Genomic DNA, 14,089 nt, shown 5'->3' with positions numbered 1-14,089 from the left:
TAATCTTATAAACTACGGTATAAACAGAAACATAAGTACCGGTAACTGAATTTGGACGAAACACCATAATGAAGTTGAAATCCAACCCTCTGTGAAAGTGTCATAGTATTATATCTCTACTAAACTTTATTTATTTGCTTTTCTGTTTTGTTTTTTGTGGCTTTTTTTAATGTCCTGTCCAAATATCAGATAATACAGAATTATGTGATCTTTTGAAGCAAAATCAGCCCATTACACAATAATCCAAATTATAGCTTCTTAAATTAGATAAAAACACACAATGATGCTCTGTGCAATTACCAGAAAAAAATGGGTATTACAGTTGGCCAAACTGCAAAAGCTTTTTTAGTTCTCCAATTCACTTACAGTGATTTTGAGGGACATTTGTTTTCAGTGTGACGAGTTGTTACTTGTTAATCTTATTCTGATGTAGGATAGTACTTCAATCACGCCATATAGAAAAAATCATAACATTGTAATTAAATGTTTGCATTTTTTTGGAAAATAGTAACATAACCCTGCAGCTGCGGGTCTGTTGTTAAATGTACTGCAGCAGAACATTTTACAATTCACACAAGCAGCCATAAGCAGAAAAGAGTGCAGAGATCAGCAAGTGCTATAGTTAGTGTGAACACACAAGATCCAGCATTTATCAACAAACAACTCTTGAGTCGCATTAGAAGTTAATAACACGGACATACCACGACTGTCTGCTGGAAATGGTGTTACTGTGAGTATGAACTGGGTTTTAGCAAACACTTCTCAACAGCTGCACTCTCTCAGAGGTGAAGGTTTAGCCTCCTACTAAGAGATTACTTGAGAAAGTTTCCCTCACATTGTCCTTGAAGACACCTGCCGAGAGCCAGCTTACAATAGTTGAATGAATGAGCTGCTTTCATAACATCAGAGGACTTGTTTGGGGTGACTGTGCATGCTTGCCCCAGAGACAGCTATCCTTCAACGAGCATGGTGATCAATAATAAAAAGATGGAAATATTAACCATTTTCTACAACTCTTTCACATTCCAATGAGTAAACTTTCGTACGAGAAGTGTTTAAAGTTCAACTGTGAGATCTGCCTTTGTTTTGAGTCTTCGGTTGATGTCATTTAGCTGAAGAGTTGGTAGGAGTGGTTGTGGCAGACTTAGGAGAGTTCCTATATTAATGTCACGTGAAAACACTGAAGGTATGTGGAGATGCAGTGTAGAGGGCCAGTGTCATCACGTGCAGCGAGTTCAGATGGACTGGGGACAGCAATTGTGAGTCCAGCTGCGCTCGCTCTCCTGCATCTCTCTTTGCCAAGCAGCTTTCACACGGGACAGCAAGCTCTGAGGACACAAGCTCGAGAATCTTAAGCCAGCTCACCTCGCAAGTTCCAGGCAGGGGCCCCGCTCTAGGACAGTTGCAATGCCACAAAACAATACTTTGAAAGGAAACCGTGGAAATTCTGAACTCAGTGAGGAAGAATGGCCACGGTCCAAGGCTGGGAAGAATCTTGCTCCAGGCCTCGCTTCTCTGCAGTGGAGTCCAGGGCCTTTGGGAAAAGACCTCTCCACCGGGTCCCGATTAGACATCGATGCTTTGAATGACCAGGGGGACCTGGTCGCCAAGGCAGGAACCAAGCTTTACCATCGTCGGTGGGTCATGCTCTTTCTCTTCAGCGCCGTCTCAGGCAGCAATGCCTTCATGTGGCTCCAGTACGGCATCATTAGCAACATATTTATGCGCTTCTACAACATTGACACCCTGGCCATTGACTGGTTGTCCATGATCTACCTTCTTACTTACATTCCACTTATTCTGCCCATCATCTGGCTCCTGGACAACAGGGGCATCAGGGAAGTTGTCCTCGTTGGGTCAGCTTTTAACTGCATTGGTGCTTGGATAAAGCTGGGCAGCGCCAGTCCTGATATGTTCCCAGTCACCTTTTTCGGACAGTTTGTCTGCTCCATAGCCACGGTGTTTGTTCTCGGCATTCCTTCCTACCTTGCCTCAGTGTGGTTCGGAGAGGAAGAAGTTTCAACTGCTTGTTCCATTGGAGTTCTGGGAAACCAGGTTTGTCTGAAAATATGAAATTAAGAAGTCAGAATTAAATCCTAAACTGAGTCTGCAGCTGTCTGTAGATTAATCGGAGTAGCGGTGCAAGAGTCCAGAAAAAAAAAATGCGTTAACTGTATGTTAAAATTTCCTATTTAGATGTTTAAATGATTTTTGAGAGTTTTTCTTTGTGCAAAAAGGTACAGCTGGTAATTACATGTGTGTTAAATTGAAGAAAATACAGTTTGAGAGGGTTTTAGATTTTTTTTACATCTGCATATTCCAGTTTTATGGTTGGATATCATTTAAGGCATTTTTAAAACATATAATTGTAATTTGATAGCAAATATAAAAGATAAATGTTCTTCCATGTTACAAAAGAGAAGTTTAATTATCTTTGCTTTGAATGTTCACATCAGTCTTAAAGTTACAGCATGAGTTCAATTTAAAGTAAGAAACACCAAGCAGAGACATTAACTTGTACATTTAAATGGTCGAAAAAATAATTAAAGACTTACAATGATTAATTTTTAAGTTATTTTTAGTTTTTATTTGGTGTCACTGGGACTTAAGTCTGTTTTGCATTAACTGTGCTCGTTCTCATGCAGCTGGGGATTGCCATCGGATTCCTCATGCCCCCCATCCTGGTGCCTAATGGCGATGACATGGATGAGCTGGCTCAGCATATCAGAGTGATGTTTTACATAACAGCTGGAGTGGCAACATTTCTCTTCATTCTCGTTGTTTTTGGTAAGATATACTCATTTCTTGCTATTTTATCAAACAATGCATTTATAACTTGTAAAACAAACAGTTGGTATGAAGATTGGTGGTATTTCTCACACTTAAAGGAGACCTATTATGGCATTTAATGTATATTTTAAACAGGCCTTGAATGTCTTAAAAACAATCAAAAGCTTGTTTATTCTACATAAATCAGAAATTCCGCCTCTGGGCCATGTCTCTATTTTTACCGCTTCTAGCCTCCTTTTCTGTGAGGGATTCTGAGGGGCGGGGAGGCTATGATAATGAGGCTCTGCGCTGATTGGCTGCCTGAATGACGTGTAGCAGGGGAGGACACAAAGCCTCGCTCTGGCAGAAGAGCAGCGGCTCCGTACACTATTAAAGTGTGTCCCATGCGATGCGATCGAACTTCAGTGACAAAATCCATTCCATTGCTTTATTTTCTATTGGACTGTCCTAATTGGCCGCGAGTTTAACGGTTTCAGTGTGGACAGAGAGCGTCCGATGTCACGCAGCTCGACGCGATAGTCGGACGCTGGGATCTTAAACCTGAATTACGGTCAGTGGTGTAAAGTAACGAAGTACAAGTACTTCGTTGTTGTACTTAAGTAAGATTTTTGAGAATTTGTACTTTTATTGATACTTTCATTTTTCTGTACTTTTACTTTTACTTCGTTACATTTTCAAGGAAGAAATCGTACTTTTAATCCGCTATATTTAAAATTGGACACGTCGTTACTCGCTACAAATTAAAGAACAGCACAGCGGGGGCTGATTTATGGTTCCGCGTTACACCGGCGCAGAACTACGGCGTAGGGTACGCGGCGACGCACACCTTACGCCGTGCGTCGATTTAACGCGGAACCATAAGGCGGACGGGAAGGAAGGGGTGCGTGAATATACCGAGAAGGAGCCGCAGCTCCCGGGAGAGTTGCGCCGCAGAGGCGGGCCGGAAGGCCGGAGGAACCGCCGTCGCGTCGAGTACCGATGAGGACTGAAGCCTGAATTATGGTTCCACGTTAAATCGACGCGGAGCCTCGCCGTTTGATTCCACCCCTTCTAAGGTGGTTTTGGCATTTAGAAGTTCAAAAGTCTCATCCTTTATCAGCTGGGGTTGCTTAATGTTGTCACTGCATATACAAGCTGGGGGTGGACCTGTCAGCGGGGCCAATGGGGGACAGCAGCAGTGATGAGCAAAGGGAGAAATTAAAATGGGGTAATGGAAACAAACGCTAAAGGGGTCAGAATAATATCACCATTATTTAGAGTTGTAAGCAAATTCTTGGATTCTTCATTTCTTTGCTATCCTTTTGAAAATAATTTTGTACTTTGAATTTTGTACTTTGTACTTTGTACTTTGTACTTTTGTACTTAAGTACATTTTACACCATGTACTTTTGGTACTTTATTATATTTAAGTTGAGGTACTTTTATACTTTTACTTAAGTAATGTTCTTAATGGGTACTTTTTACTTTTACTTAAGTAATTTTCAAGCAGAAAATTTGTACTTTTACTTAAGTACAATATTTTTGTACTTTTTCCACCTCTGATTACGGTTCTGCGTTAAATCAACGCATACCCTACGCCGTAGACTCTGCGTTTGTGTAACGCGGAACCATAAATCAGCCTTTAGTCACCTCGTCTTCACACAGGAAGATTTAATTGAATTCTAAACACGTACACCACAGTTATTTACTCCGATTCCTCATTTCATTTCTTATGTTACAAGACAAATGAATCATGTTAACTGTAAATAAATCACAACACCGAAGGTTCACAAATGGCAACTTTATTGTTAAAAAAAAAAAAATAACATAAGTTGTATATAAATAACATGTATGCAGCACTATTGCTGGCTCAAGGAAGGACCGTGCATCTTCTGAATGTGTCGTTGAACAGCTTCAGGTGCTTGGAAGATCTGAAACCATAAACAGAAAAAAAATGTATTACGGTACTATTAGAGCTCTGTAACACGGAGTAACACCGGAGCTGAGCTAAATAATTAGCCCATGCAAAGATCATACTTGTAAACAAATATAAATAACATAAAAAATTAACGTTCTTACCGCTGACTCGTGTGCAGTTGCCGGGTCCGTGCTGTTGGAACTGATCCTTTTATGAGGGTAAGTGTCGATGCAAAACCTCATTTTAACTGTCCCTCGTTGAAACAGCCACCACTTCTAAACAATGGCGGACGCTCCGACCGGCGGAGTTAGTTGTGGGCGTGGTTTCAGCAGTGGAGGAAACCGAGGCGTGGTTTGCATTTTGCTTACGTAACGAAAATGCACAAATCTGAACGGCTCTTAAAAGTCACATGACACTGGAAGGATCCTCTGGGCGGGGTGAACAGACCCTGCAGAATTTGGCTGCTTTAGTACTTCTCTGAGTTGTCAGGGTGAGGGGAGACCACTTTATATATGTTAAAGCAAGAAAAAAAACGTGTTTTTCATAATAGGTCCCCTTTAAAGGCCCAAAGTGCTTTTTTTAGGATAACTCCCCTAGATCCTTTATGTAGGGTACAAGGGCTGAACTGCAGGACATGTGGATTCAAATCCAGGGTTGAGAATATTGTTTTTTCTATTTCATATTGCCTTGAAATAAGTTTATCAATTACTTTAGACCAGGGGTAGGCAACCCTGGTCCTCGAGTGCAACTGTCCTGCATGTCTTAGATCCTACCCTGCTTCAGCACACCGTGATACAAGTACCTGTGTCATCAACAGAGATGTTCAGACCTTGATGACAAGCTAATTAGGACCATTAATTAGAATTAGGTGTGTTGAAACCGGGAAACATTTAAAACATGCAGGACAGTGGCACTCGAGGACCAGGGTTGCCTACCCCTGCTTTAGACCTTATTGTTTGGTTAGGATTAGGCACAAAAACCACTTGGTTAGGAAAAAACAGTGTTCATTTACAATTTAATAGATTCGAACTATTATCCACTTTCTCTTATTGTTTGGTTAGGTTTAGGAAGAAAAAAAAAACAGCCAGAAAGACCCACTTGGTTAGGATTAGGAAGACATGCTTTATATATTGTATGCACCAAGTTTATTTGCAATCTTATATATTTAAGCTAGCCTCCACTTCATTTCAGCTGAGTGTTTGTTTCATCAGGTCCAACCTAGAATTTATTTTTGTATTCAAAAATGCAGAACAGAAGCATTTAAAGGTATAGTCTGTAATCGTATTCAAAAACATTTATTGTTTTACTGGGTGAAATGGTCCTTCCATCCTGAGAGTAGCCAGTGAATAATGTGTTCAGAAAAAGGAAAGAAAAAAATCCGACCTCTCTGACAGCTTTAATCCTGTAAAAACTCTGACCAATCTGTTTTTTGCGCACCGAGTGGCACGGATTGGTCAGGGGACCAGAGGATTGGCAGGGGGGAAAGAACCAATCAGATGCCTTCATTTTAAGTCCCGCCCACGCCCCCCTCTGTCCCATGCGCGCACTCGTAACATCGAAAATCTTGCCGGAAAACTTCACACACTCCAGTCAGGGTGCTGAAGTATGGCACAGAAAACGAGAAAACGCAGCCAAAAATACCACCTCTCCAGTATGGGAGTCCGTGGGGATGGAGGCGTCTCCATCCCGGTGAGGGCGGAGAGCGCCGGTGCGGTTGGGGATGCGCTGTGGTGCCGTGCAGGCTCTGAAGCCACGGCTACGCAGGAGGTTACTCTGTAGCCTACGGCGTAGGGTACGCAGCGATGCGCACCATTCTGCGTTGGTGTAACGCGGAACCATAAATCAGCCTTCAGTGTGTGCTCTGTGCTGTTCTGAACTCTTCTCTGTTGTGCTCATTTTGCTGGGACGTCGGGTCCCTCCGCCGAGACACAACTTTTGCGGTATGCGTTCATTGTTGTGTCTAAAAATGATGCGCAGTGCCCACCCAATCAGAAACGGTACAGATATTCTGTGATATTTTTTATACTTATAAAAAAATAAAATTATAAAAAAAATAATGGATCCCCATAACTTTGATTGGGTGGGCAGGACGGACGTTTGGGTGGGCACAGCCCCCCCCTGCCCCCCCTAAAACCGGCCTCGCTTACAGGTGAATGAGACAGTTTTGTTGAAAATGTGCTGTCCAAAATGTCCTGGAAAACTCGACTCCTGCAAATGCGCGTTCCCCAAAGTTTGTGGGGGCGTGGCTTTGGACGGAGCGCTGACGGGAGGGGGAGGAGGGGGCGGGGCTTAGAGGAGATGCCACTTTCAAATCTTGCTAACTCTCCAACATTACTGACTATACCTTTATTTCAGGATATGCTTGATCCCAACCAGGAACGGATATCACTGAGTTGTAACTGCTGCTGACACTGAGTTCAAAATTCACATAAATAAATATATAAAAAACGCTTTTTTCGCCTCCTAATTGATTAAACAATTTTACATAGATAGCAGTGAGCTCAGTGACTGTTAACCGTTGTGAGAAAAATTTCTACCATTAAAATAGTGTCTGTAAGTGCTTCCATTACGATGTTGTGAGAGCTTTGAGTTGGTATACAAATGATATATTTGTAGAACAGCCTTTCAGACATACCTTTAAATGATTAGCATCCTTCAAACCACTACTTGACAAATTGTCAAGAGAGTTTTGGTGTTGTTTTGATTATTAAAAAGAAGAAGAACTTCATTCAAAAATTTACAGCGTACACACCCAGTTTGAAAATGAGTCTTAAGTGGAAGCAGATAACCTGACATAAAACCTCCTAAAACCCCTAAAACCCCCCCGGATAAAACCGAAACCTTCTTCTGCATGATTAGTCACCATGAACTGGGTAATACGGTTTTGGCAGCATTTCCATTTCTTACATTTGCATGATGTGCATAATAAATCAAATGTGTGGAATTGAATGAATGATAAGACATAAAGGTGGACAGAGGAGCTCTCATGAAGGGAAATTCAGCGGCGTCATTGCTGCCATCTCCCACGTCTTGGTATTTCTCTACACTGTGCCAGTCTGATCGAGGTGCACTGTGTGAATCTTTTCTCGCTCAGGCCAGTGGGAGTTACTTTTTCAGAAAATCTACCCAGTGGTGGTTTTCATTTACCTTCTCTAAGAGCATCATTCAGTGGAAATGAGAACCGCTGTCATCAGATCAGCGATATTCATGAAAGATTTTCCACTGTTGCACAACATCGGTGGGAAGAATCGTCTGGGCTCAAATGCACTTTAAGTGACTCCCTGCACTGGAAAGAACAATTCTCCTGTCACATCAGTGTTGATTATTGTTGCACGGGAATTAGATAACTTACGGTAACGGAAGGAAGTCACATGATGTGACACTATGTGGCGTGATCACAGTGTGTGAGTTTGTAAAGAAAAGTCTTAGCGGTCTTGCACCCTGCAGCTGCCCACAGCTGTCCTTCTCCTTCAATTCCCCACATCATCTTGTATTTTGTTGTTCCCCCCTCATAAATATCACATACATTTTTCTCTGAATTGTTGAGAAAATCGCTGTGTCATTTAGGCCAAAGGTAAACCATCTCGGTTAGTCTGAATTAGTCATCACATTTCAAACAGGAACATATGTTGAGGGTTTGTTTCTAGAGGAGTCTAAATGACTAAGTGTCATGAGAATGCTGTGGTGTCTTGGCAGAGGGAGCGTGGGGGCGCTCATAAGCATTTTGCATTCCTAAAAACAAAAGGATACTTGTGAAGGCATTGCCATGTAGTACCATGCACGGCAGCAGACGGACTGTACTGTCAGTGTGACCTAGTGTTTTGACTATAGTGTCCCATTGTTAATAATTTACTCTGAAATGCAATAATATAGCTCGTTCTTTGCTCATGTGACTCGCATAACAGCGTGCCACGGTTTTTGGGCTGTTTGCTTTTGTGGTTTGATTTCAGTAGTGGCAAATATATTCTGTGAGTGACTGAAGGTCTTTCAACATATAGTACATATTTGTGCTCTCATGCTGAAAACAAAATGAGATATCGTCTCTGATAAGTATAGCAACAGTGGTATGAAAAGGGTTTTGCACCCCTTTTCAAAATTAGGTATTTTAGCAGTGGAGTGGATGATGCCTGAACTGATCATTTTTATGAAAATGAAACCAACATTTTTTCTTAAACCTCTTTTTCTCACATAGCTTATATCCTTATCTTTCTTTTTGATGGATTTGATTGCATTTTAATGTGGACAACGTCAATTATAGAGTTCTGTTTTCTTCCTGCGTATTATCTATGTGGAGAGCTCGCTATTTATTTTATGTCCCCTGCAGGAAAATATGCAAATGTACAATCTGGCTGTCAGCTAACGAAAACATAAGCTACGGTCGTGTTACAATTTCGCCTATGTGAGCATAAACCTAGGCAGACAGGGACACAGAGTCAGGAATCAAGAGGGTTCCCTCAGGTTTCATCACCCGAACCATTTGTAACGTGTGATAAAAGAACAATCACCTGTCCAGCAGAAATATAACCACCTTTTCATCCCTTCTGTTGTCATCACCAAGGAAACGCCACATCAGTATTAACTCTTGTTTTACATTGTTCGTCCATCCGTTGTGTTTTGTTTGTAGCTGTCTTTCTTTTACAGTTTTGGTGCATTTTCGACTATTGTTAGCTATATGTAGCAGCAGCCACTCCAGCCTGCTGGCATTACCACCAACCACCGACTGCTTGTGTCATGTACCGCACGTGCTTAAAGGGGACCTATTATACAAGCGCACCGCTGACACAGAACATAAATGTACTGGTCTTTTTTTACCGTATCTCAGACTTCACACATGACAGGTGTCACTTATTTAATTATTTGTTGTCAGAATGTAACATTGATTTTAATCAATTACAAATAAAATGGTTCATTAAATGATCAGCAACTTTTAATAAGTTGCTGTATTTCAGATGTGTTAAAATGTGTCCAATATTCAAAAAGAAATCAACCAAAAGAATGTAAGTATAAAGAAAGAAAATCAAGTCAATAAATAAAACTACCACTTTAGCCCGGTTCGGTATGGTTCAGTTTGGTACGATTCGGTTCGGTACGGTCTGGTACTGAATTTTGTGTGTTTCCATTATAAAATGGTTCCATTAAACCAAACCATACGTACCTTTTTTGGGCCCCCGTCTGTAGGTCCATAAAAAAATGTCATATGTCATGTCATGTAAATGTCATGTACAGTAAGGGCAGAGCGACTGCTGTCACACGATACAATCCCTTGATTGGCCGACAGAAAACTACCCATGACAAAAGCAAGCGTGAAACCAGCGCGAGCGTTTGTAAACACTCTTCGCCGCCCGCAATATTCTCTCAAACAACGTGGCATGGATTGTACAGACGAAGTGCCAAAAGCCAAGCGTAACAAAAACGAGCTGCTGGATGACCTCCATTGTTGGTGTTGGTAGCGTCTTTACGGTAGTTTCGCTTTTGTTGTTGTAGCACTATTATGACAGGCATTTGGTCTACATGGGCCGCGGCAGTCCGACTTGCAGTGGAAACACTCACCGGAACTGACTGAACTATTCTAAACTGTACCGGACAGTACCGAACCGCTCCGTGGAAACAGGGCTTTAGAGGCCAAGTTAAACACAGAACCACTGAAAATCCTGCTGATGCGTGGGAGGACATCTTTGCAATACCACTTTGAACCACTAAAGGTGCGCTTCATCGTATCTTCTTCCAGCGGCTGACACATGAACTTTCTTGTTCTGCTCCCCTTTGGTCTCTAGTGGTATTGTTAAACAGTGTGACATATGCCACTTTGACATTGGTGGTTATCTCACGTTTAACGCATGGATTTAGTGTGTTTCCTTTCCTTTTTACATGAACTGACGCGGGGTGGCGTGTCAAGCATAATAAGAATATTTATCAGAATAAAATAACTCTCCTCATAGGGTAGTCTTAACCGCGGCTCAGGTCTAATGTAAACAGAACTATAGCGGGGTGGTGGGTGGTGGGAGGGATTTGTTCATCACGTAACCTGAGTACAGCCCACCAGGGGAGGGTTTTTTTTATAAAATAAGGAAACAGCTGATGAGAGTAACGACAGCAGCAGGAGGTTAGAGGTGGGATCTATATTTGCAAGATGAGTAACTGGTGACACGAGGAGATCCGCGAGCTACTCAGCCTCAGAGCCTCGGACGCCATAAACCAGCGTATGTCCAGAACCTCATAGGATGGTCCATTGTTTGAACAAGTGGCCACAAAAGAAGCAAAGAAGAAGAAGCAAGAAGCAAAACTCTGCCAAAAAAACGCTCATCCTGATGTTGATCCATCCTCGTTTTCAAAATGACACTTGTCTGACGGCGTATAAATCCTACTGATGTGGGGACAAACGTCATTCTACACGCCCACACAGGTTACTTTATGTTACGCAGATAACGCCTCCTGACTCAGCTTTCCTCTATTACCCAATAGAAGATTAACTGAAACATTCTTTGCTATGCTTAAGGAAAGAGAAATAGATGCATTGTTGATATGATTTATAGAAATGTTAAAAAGAAAAAACTTTGAAAAGTTTGAGCAACTAACTAGATTTGAGCTTCTGGATAATCTTTGTTAAAACGTTCAACTACATCATGCACATTTTTAGGGGCGTGTAGCCACACCTATATTATGATACATAATAAGATATAAAGTTCATGACAGAGTCATCAGTTAAAAAACAAACAAAAAAAATAAACATTTGTACACCACCAGAAGAAAACCAAATAAATAGGCTTCAGTCAAATAAAGCAAAGGTTTGCTTGAAGCACAAGTTGCAAGGAAAGAAACACAAAGCGTGAAGATGAATTGGTTTGGCTTCAGGCTTCCGATGACGCCAGTTACACGAGGGGGCATCGCACTGGTGTCAAGAATAGATCTGATCAAATGCTAGAACATTTTCTTGAAGCAGTGGAAATGCCGGTGAATAACTGTTGTCAGTTTTACAGTAAAAAGTTACTGGATGAGATGTTGCAATTCCCTAGAATGACAACTGAAATATCTGTTTTTCCAAAGCTGGAGTAGATGATAATACCACATTGTATAAACTCTGGGAAAGTTATCTCCGCTTAGGACGGAGATTGGAAACAGGAATTCAAGCTGGCTCTGTCCGACTATTACACAATTTACCCCCTGGCACCAAGATGTTGCTCAATGGGCAAATGTACCAACATCTGCCGGCTGTATAAGGAAATGTTACTATCAATGAAACAGAGTTTGTGCATTATTTTAATCTCAAGGGGAGATACGAGAAAAAGAACAGTGCACGCAGACTTTACACTCTGAAAGTGTGATGAGTGGCATTGAGTAATGCACGTGACTTGCGCTGCTCTTGATTACTCCAGCGAGACGGTTTACACCAGCTGGCCGCAGTACTTTCTTGATATGACGCACATAACGCACTCTTCACACATGCAAGATGCCATGTGTGAAGGTTGTCCTGCTGCCTGGGCCATCTGCAGCCCCCCGACAGGCCTGTGAGTCAGCAGGGCAGTCAAAGTCCCAGGATTGAGATGTTTGCATGAACCACGTGCAGAGAGGTGACTGAACAAGTTTGGAAGCTACATTTGGTTTTATAACAGTTAACTCTGGAGCTAGTCTGCTGCGGTGGACTCGATATAGCTGGCTGAATGAGGGGAATCACCAGGATGTTAAAGAAGCTTTTGTTTGTTCAGAACCTCATTCTCCCCCCTCGTAGACCAGTAAACATGCAAGAGCAGTTGAGATTACGTAATGTAATGTAAATCATCTCCACCGGTCGTGCAGCGGTGCCAAAAACTGCCTCAACTTCATGGGGTCGGTGGGAAGTGGGTACTGCATGCAGACCTGTAGGTCAGATTTGATGGAGGCGAGGAAACGCTGGCCTGGTCTGACCCCAAGACACACAGACTCAGACATCTGTCTTTCCCCACGAGCCCCGAGGACTTGCGCTTTAACCCAGACGAGAGGCCTCGTCTGCAACTGATCTCATCGTCTCAGACCAACATACCCGGGGCCAAGTAACTGTACGGGGCCGGAAAAGTCAAGAGTCTGATTGTGTTTACAGTTTCAACTCTTAGAAGTTAATACTCTCATCAGTAATGACAACCACTGGCATGAAAAGCATATTGTTTTTCACAAAGATTTGTCTTCCTATCTTTATCCGTTCATGGCTTAATCCTTCTTTCTGCTCTTTTACTTCAGGAATGTTGTGCGTTTACTGGGTTTCATTTTTATTGATTTCTCCCAACTTGTCAGTTTTCCAGGAGCGTCCAAAACTTCCTCCAACTCAGGCCCAGGCCACAGCTCGCAGCATCCCACCTGAGCAGTACTCCTACATGGCCTCCATCCTCAGACTACTGCGCAACAGGCCCTTCCTCCTCCTCATCCTCACATATGGTCAGTCTGAGCTAAATACAAATAAATTTATAAGACATTAATATGTAAAATGTACGACGGAGTATTAGGGCCAAACTAAGACAAAAAAAATTGGAAATTACGAGAATAAAGTCATAATATAATGAGAATAAAGTCGTAAAATTACGAGAATAAAGTCGTAATGTTGCGAGAATAAAGTCGTAATATTATGAGAATACAGTCGTAATATTACGAGAATAAAGTTGTAAAATTACGAGAATAAAGTCGTAATGTAAAAAAATAAAAAAATCAAATAAAGTTGTAATGTTGCGAGAATAAAGTCGTAATATTATGAGAATATAATTTATGAGAACTCTAACAGGAAGAGCTTCTTCTCCCTGTGTTAAAATGAGGAATATTGAGCATCTTGTGAAGTTATATTTATATATTTATAATATATTACAACTTTATTCTCTTAATATTATGACTTTATTCTCGTAATTTTACGACTTTATTCTCGTAATTTTACGACTTTATTCTCGTAATATTATGACTTTATTCTCGTAATTTTACGACTTTATTCTCATTACATTATGACTTTATTCTCGTAATTTCCTTTTTTTGTTTTTTTGTTTGGCCCTAATACTCCGTCGTAAAAATGGAAGCATGCAGTGCTTCGAAATATATTTGAAAGATGGCTTGATGTTGGCTTTATGTGTATTAGATATTGTTTGAAAAAGATTCTTCTCCGGGGGGACCGCTAACAGCCTCAGAGAGGACCTGAAGGGTTGACATTGACACGAGTTTGAACTTCTCGATATCTTAAGGGGACGTTACAGCTGTGGTGGCGGCTTTAAGATAACTGACACGGTTCCGTCACAACCTCCTCAGTGTGCGGCAAGGGTTATCTTATCGCCTCGTCTCATTTAAAAGCACACAAGTGCAGCTGTGAGATACTGGAGCATTCATTCACGCGAGTGTGAGCGTGTCCTGGAGAGGTCCAAAGTTTGTTCAGAGACTGACAATGTTTAACTAATG

General features: G+C 41.6%; 2 protein-coding genes across 3 annotated transcripts in view; both read left to right on the top strand.

Moving 5' to 3' along the window:
- Positions 1–14,089, top strand: part of LOC133464372 (heme transporter FLVCR2-like) — a 32,818-nt gene that overhangs the window by 4,836 nt on the left and 13,893 nt on the right. For both annotated transcript variants that reach the window (XR_009784477.1, XM_061746276.1), the window contains exons 2-3: positions 2,646–2,787; positions 12,953–13,093. Coding sequence is in view for 1 of the 2 variants with exons in the window: in XM_061746276.1 (XP_061602260.1) it covers positions 2,646–2,787; positions 12,953–13,093 (283 nt within the window). In the remaining variant the exon portion in view is untranslated. The remainder of the gene's footprint in view (positions 1–2,645; positions 2,788–12,952; positions 13,094–14,089) is intronic.
- On the top strand, positions 1,156–2,249 carry LOC133464373 (heme transporter FLVCR2-like). Its single transcript, XM_061746277.1, has one exon. The coding sequence runs from the start codon at positions 1,408–1,410 to the stop codon at positions 2,071–2,073; it is 666 nt and encodes a 221-aa protein (XP_061602261.1). The 5' UTR covers positions 1,156–1,407; the 3' UTR covers positions 2,074–2,249.

This window comes from Cololabis saira, chromosome 18 (assembly GCF_033807715.1).
Source record: "Cololabis saira isolate AMF1-May2022 chromosome 18, fColSai1.1, whole genome shotgun sequence".
In the NCBI taxonomy this organism is placed as follows: Eukaryota; Metazoa; Chordata; class Actinopteri; order Beloniformes; family Belonidae; genus Cololabis; species Cololabis saira.
The sequence above is the reverse complement of the archived record's forward strand: the minus strand, read 5'-3'. Positions and strand labels throughout refer to the sequence as shown.

Excerpts from the sequence above, each read along its gene's own strand:
- LOC133464373 (XM_061746277.1), top strand. The coding sequence starts at position 1,408 with ATGCCACAAAACAATACTTTGAAAGGAAACCGTGGAAATTCTGAACTC.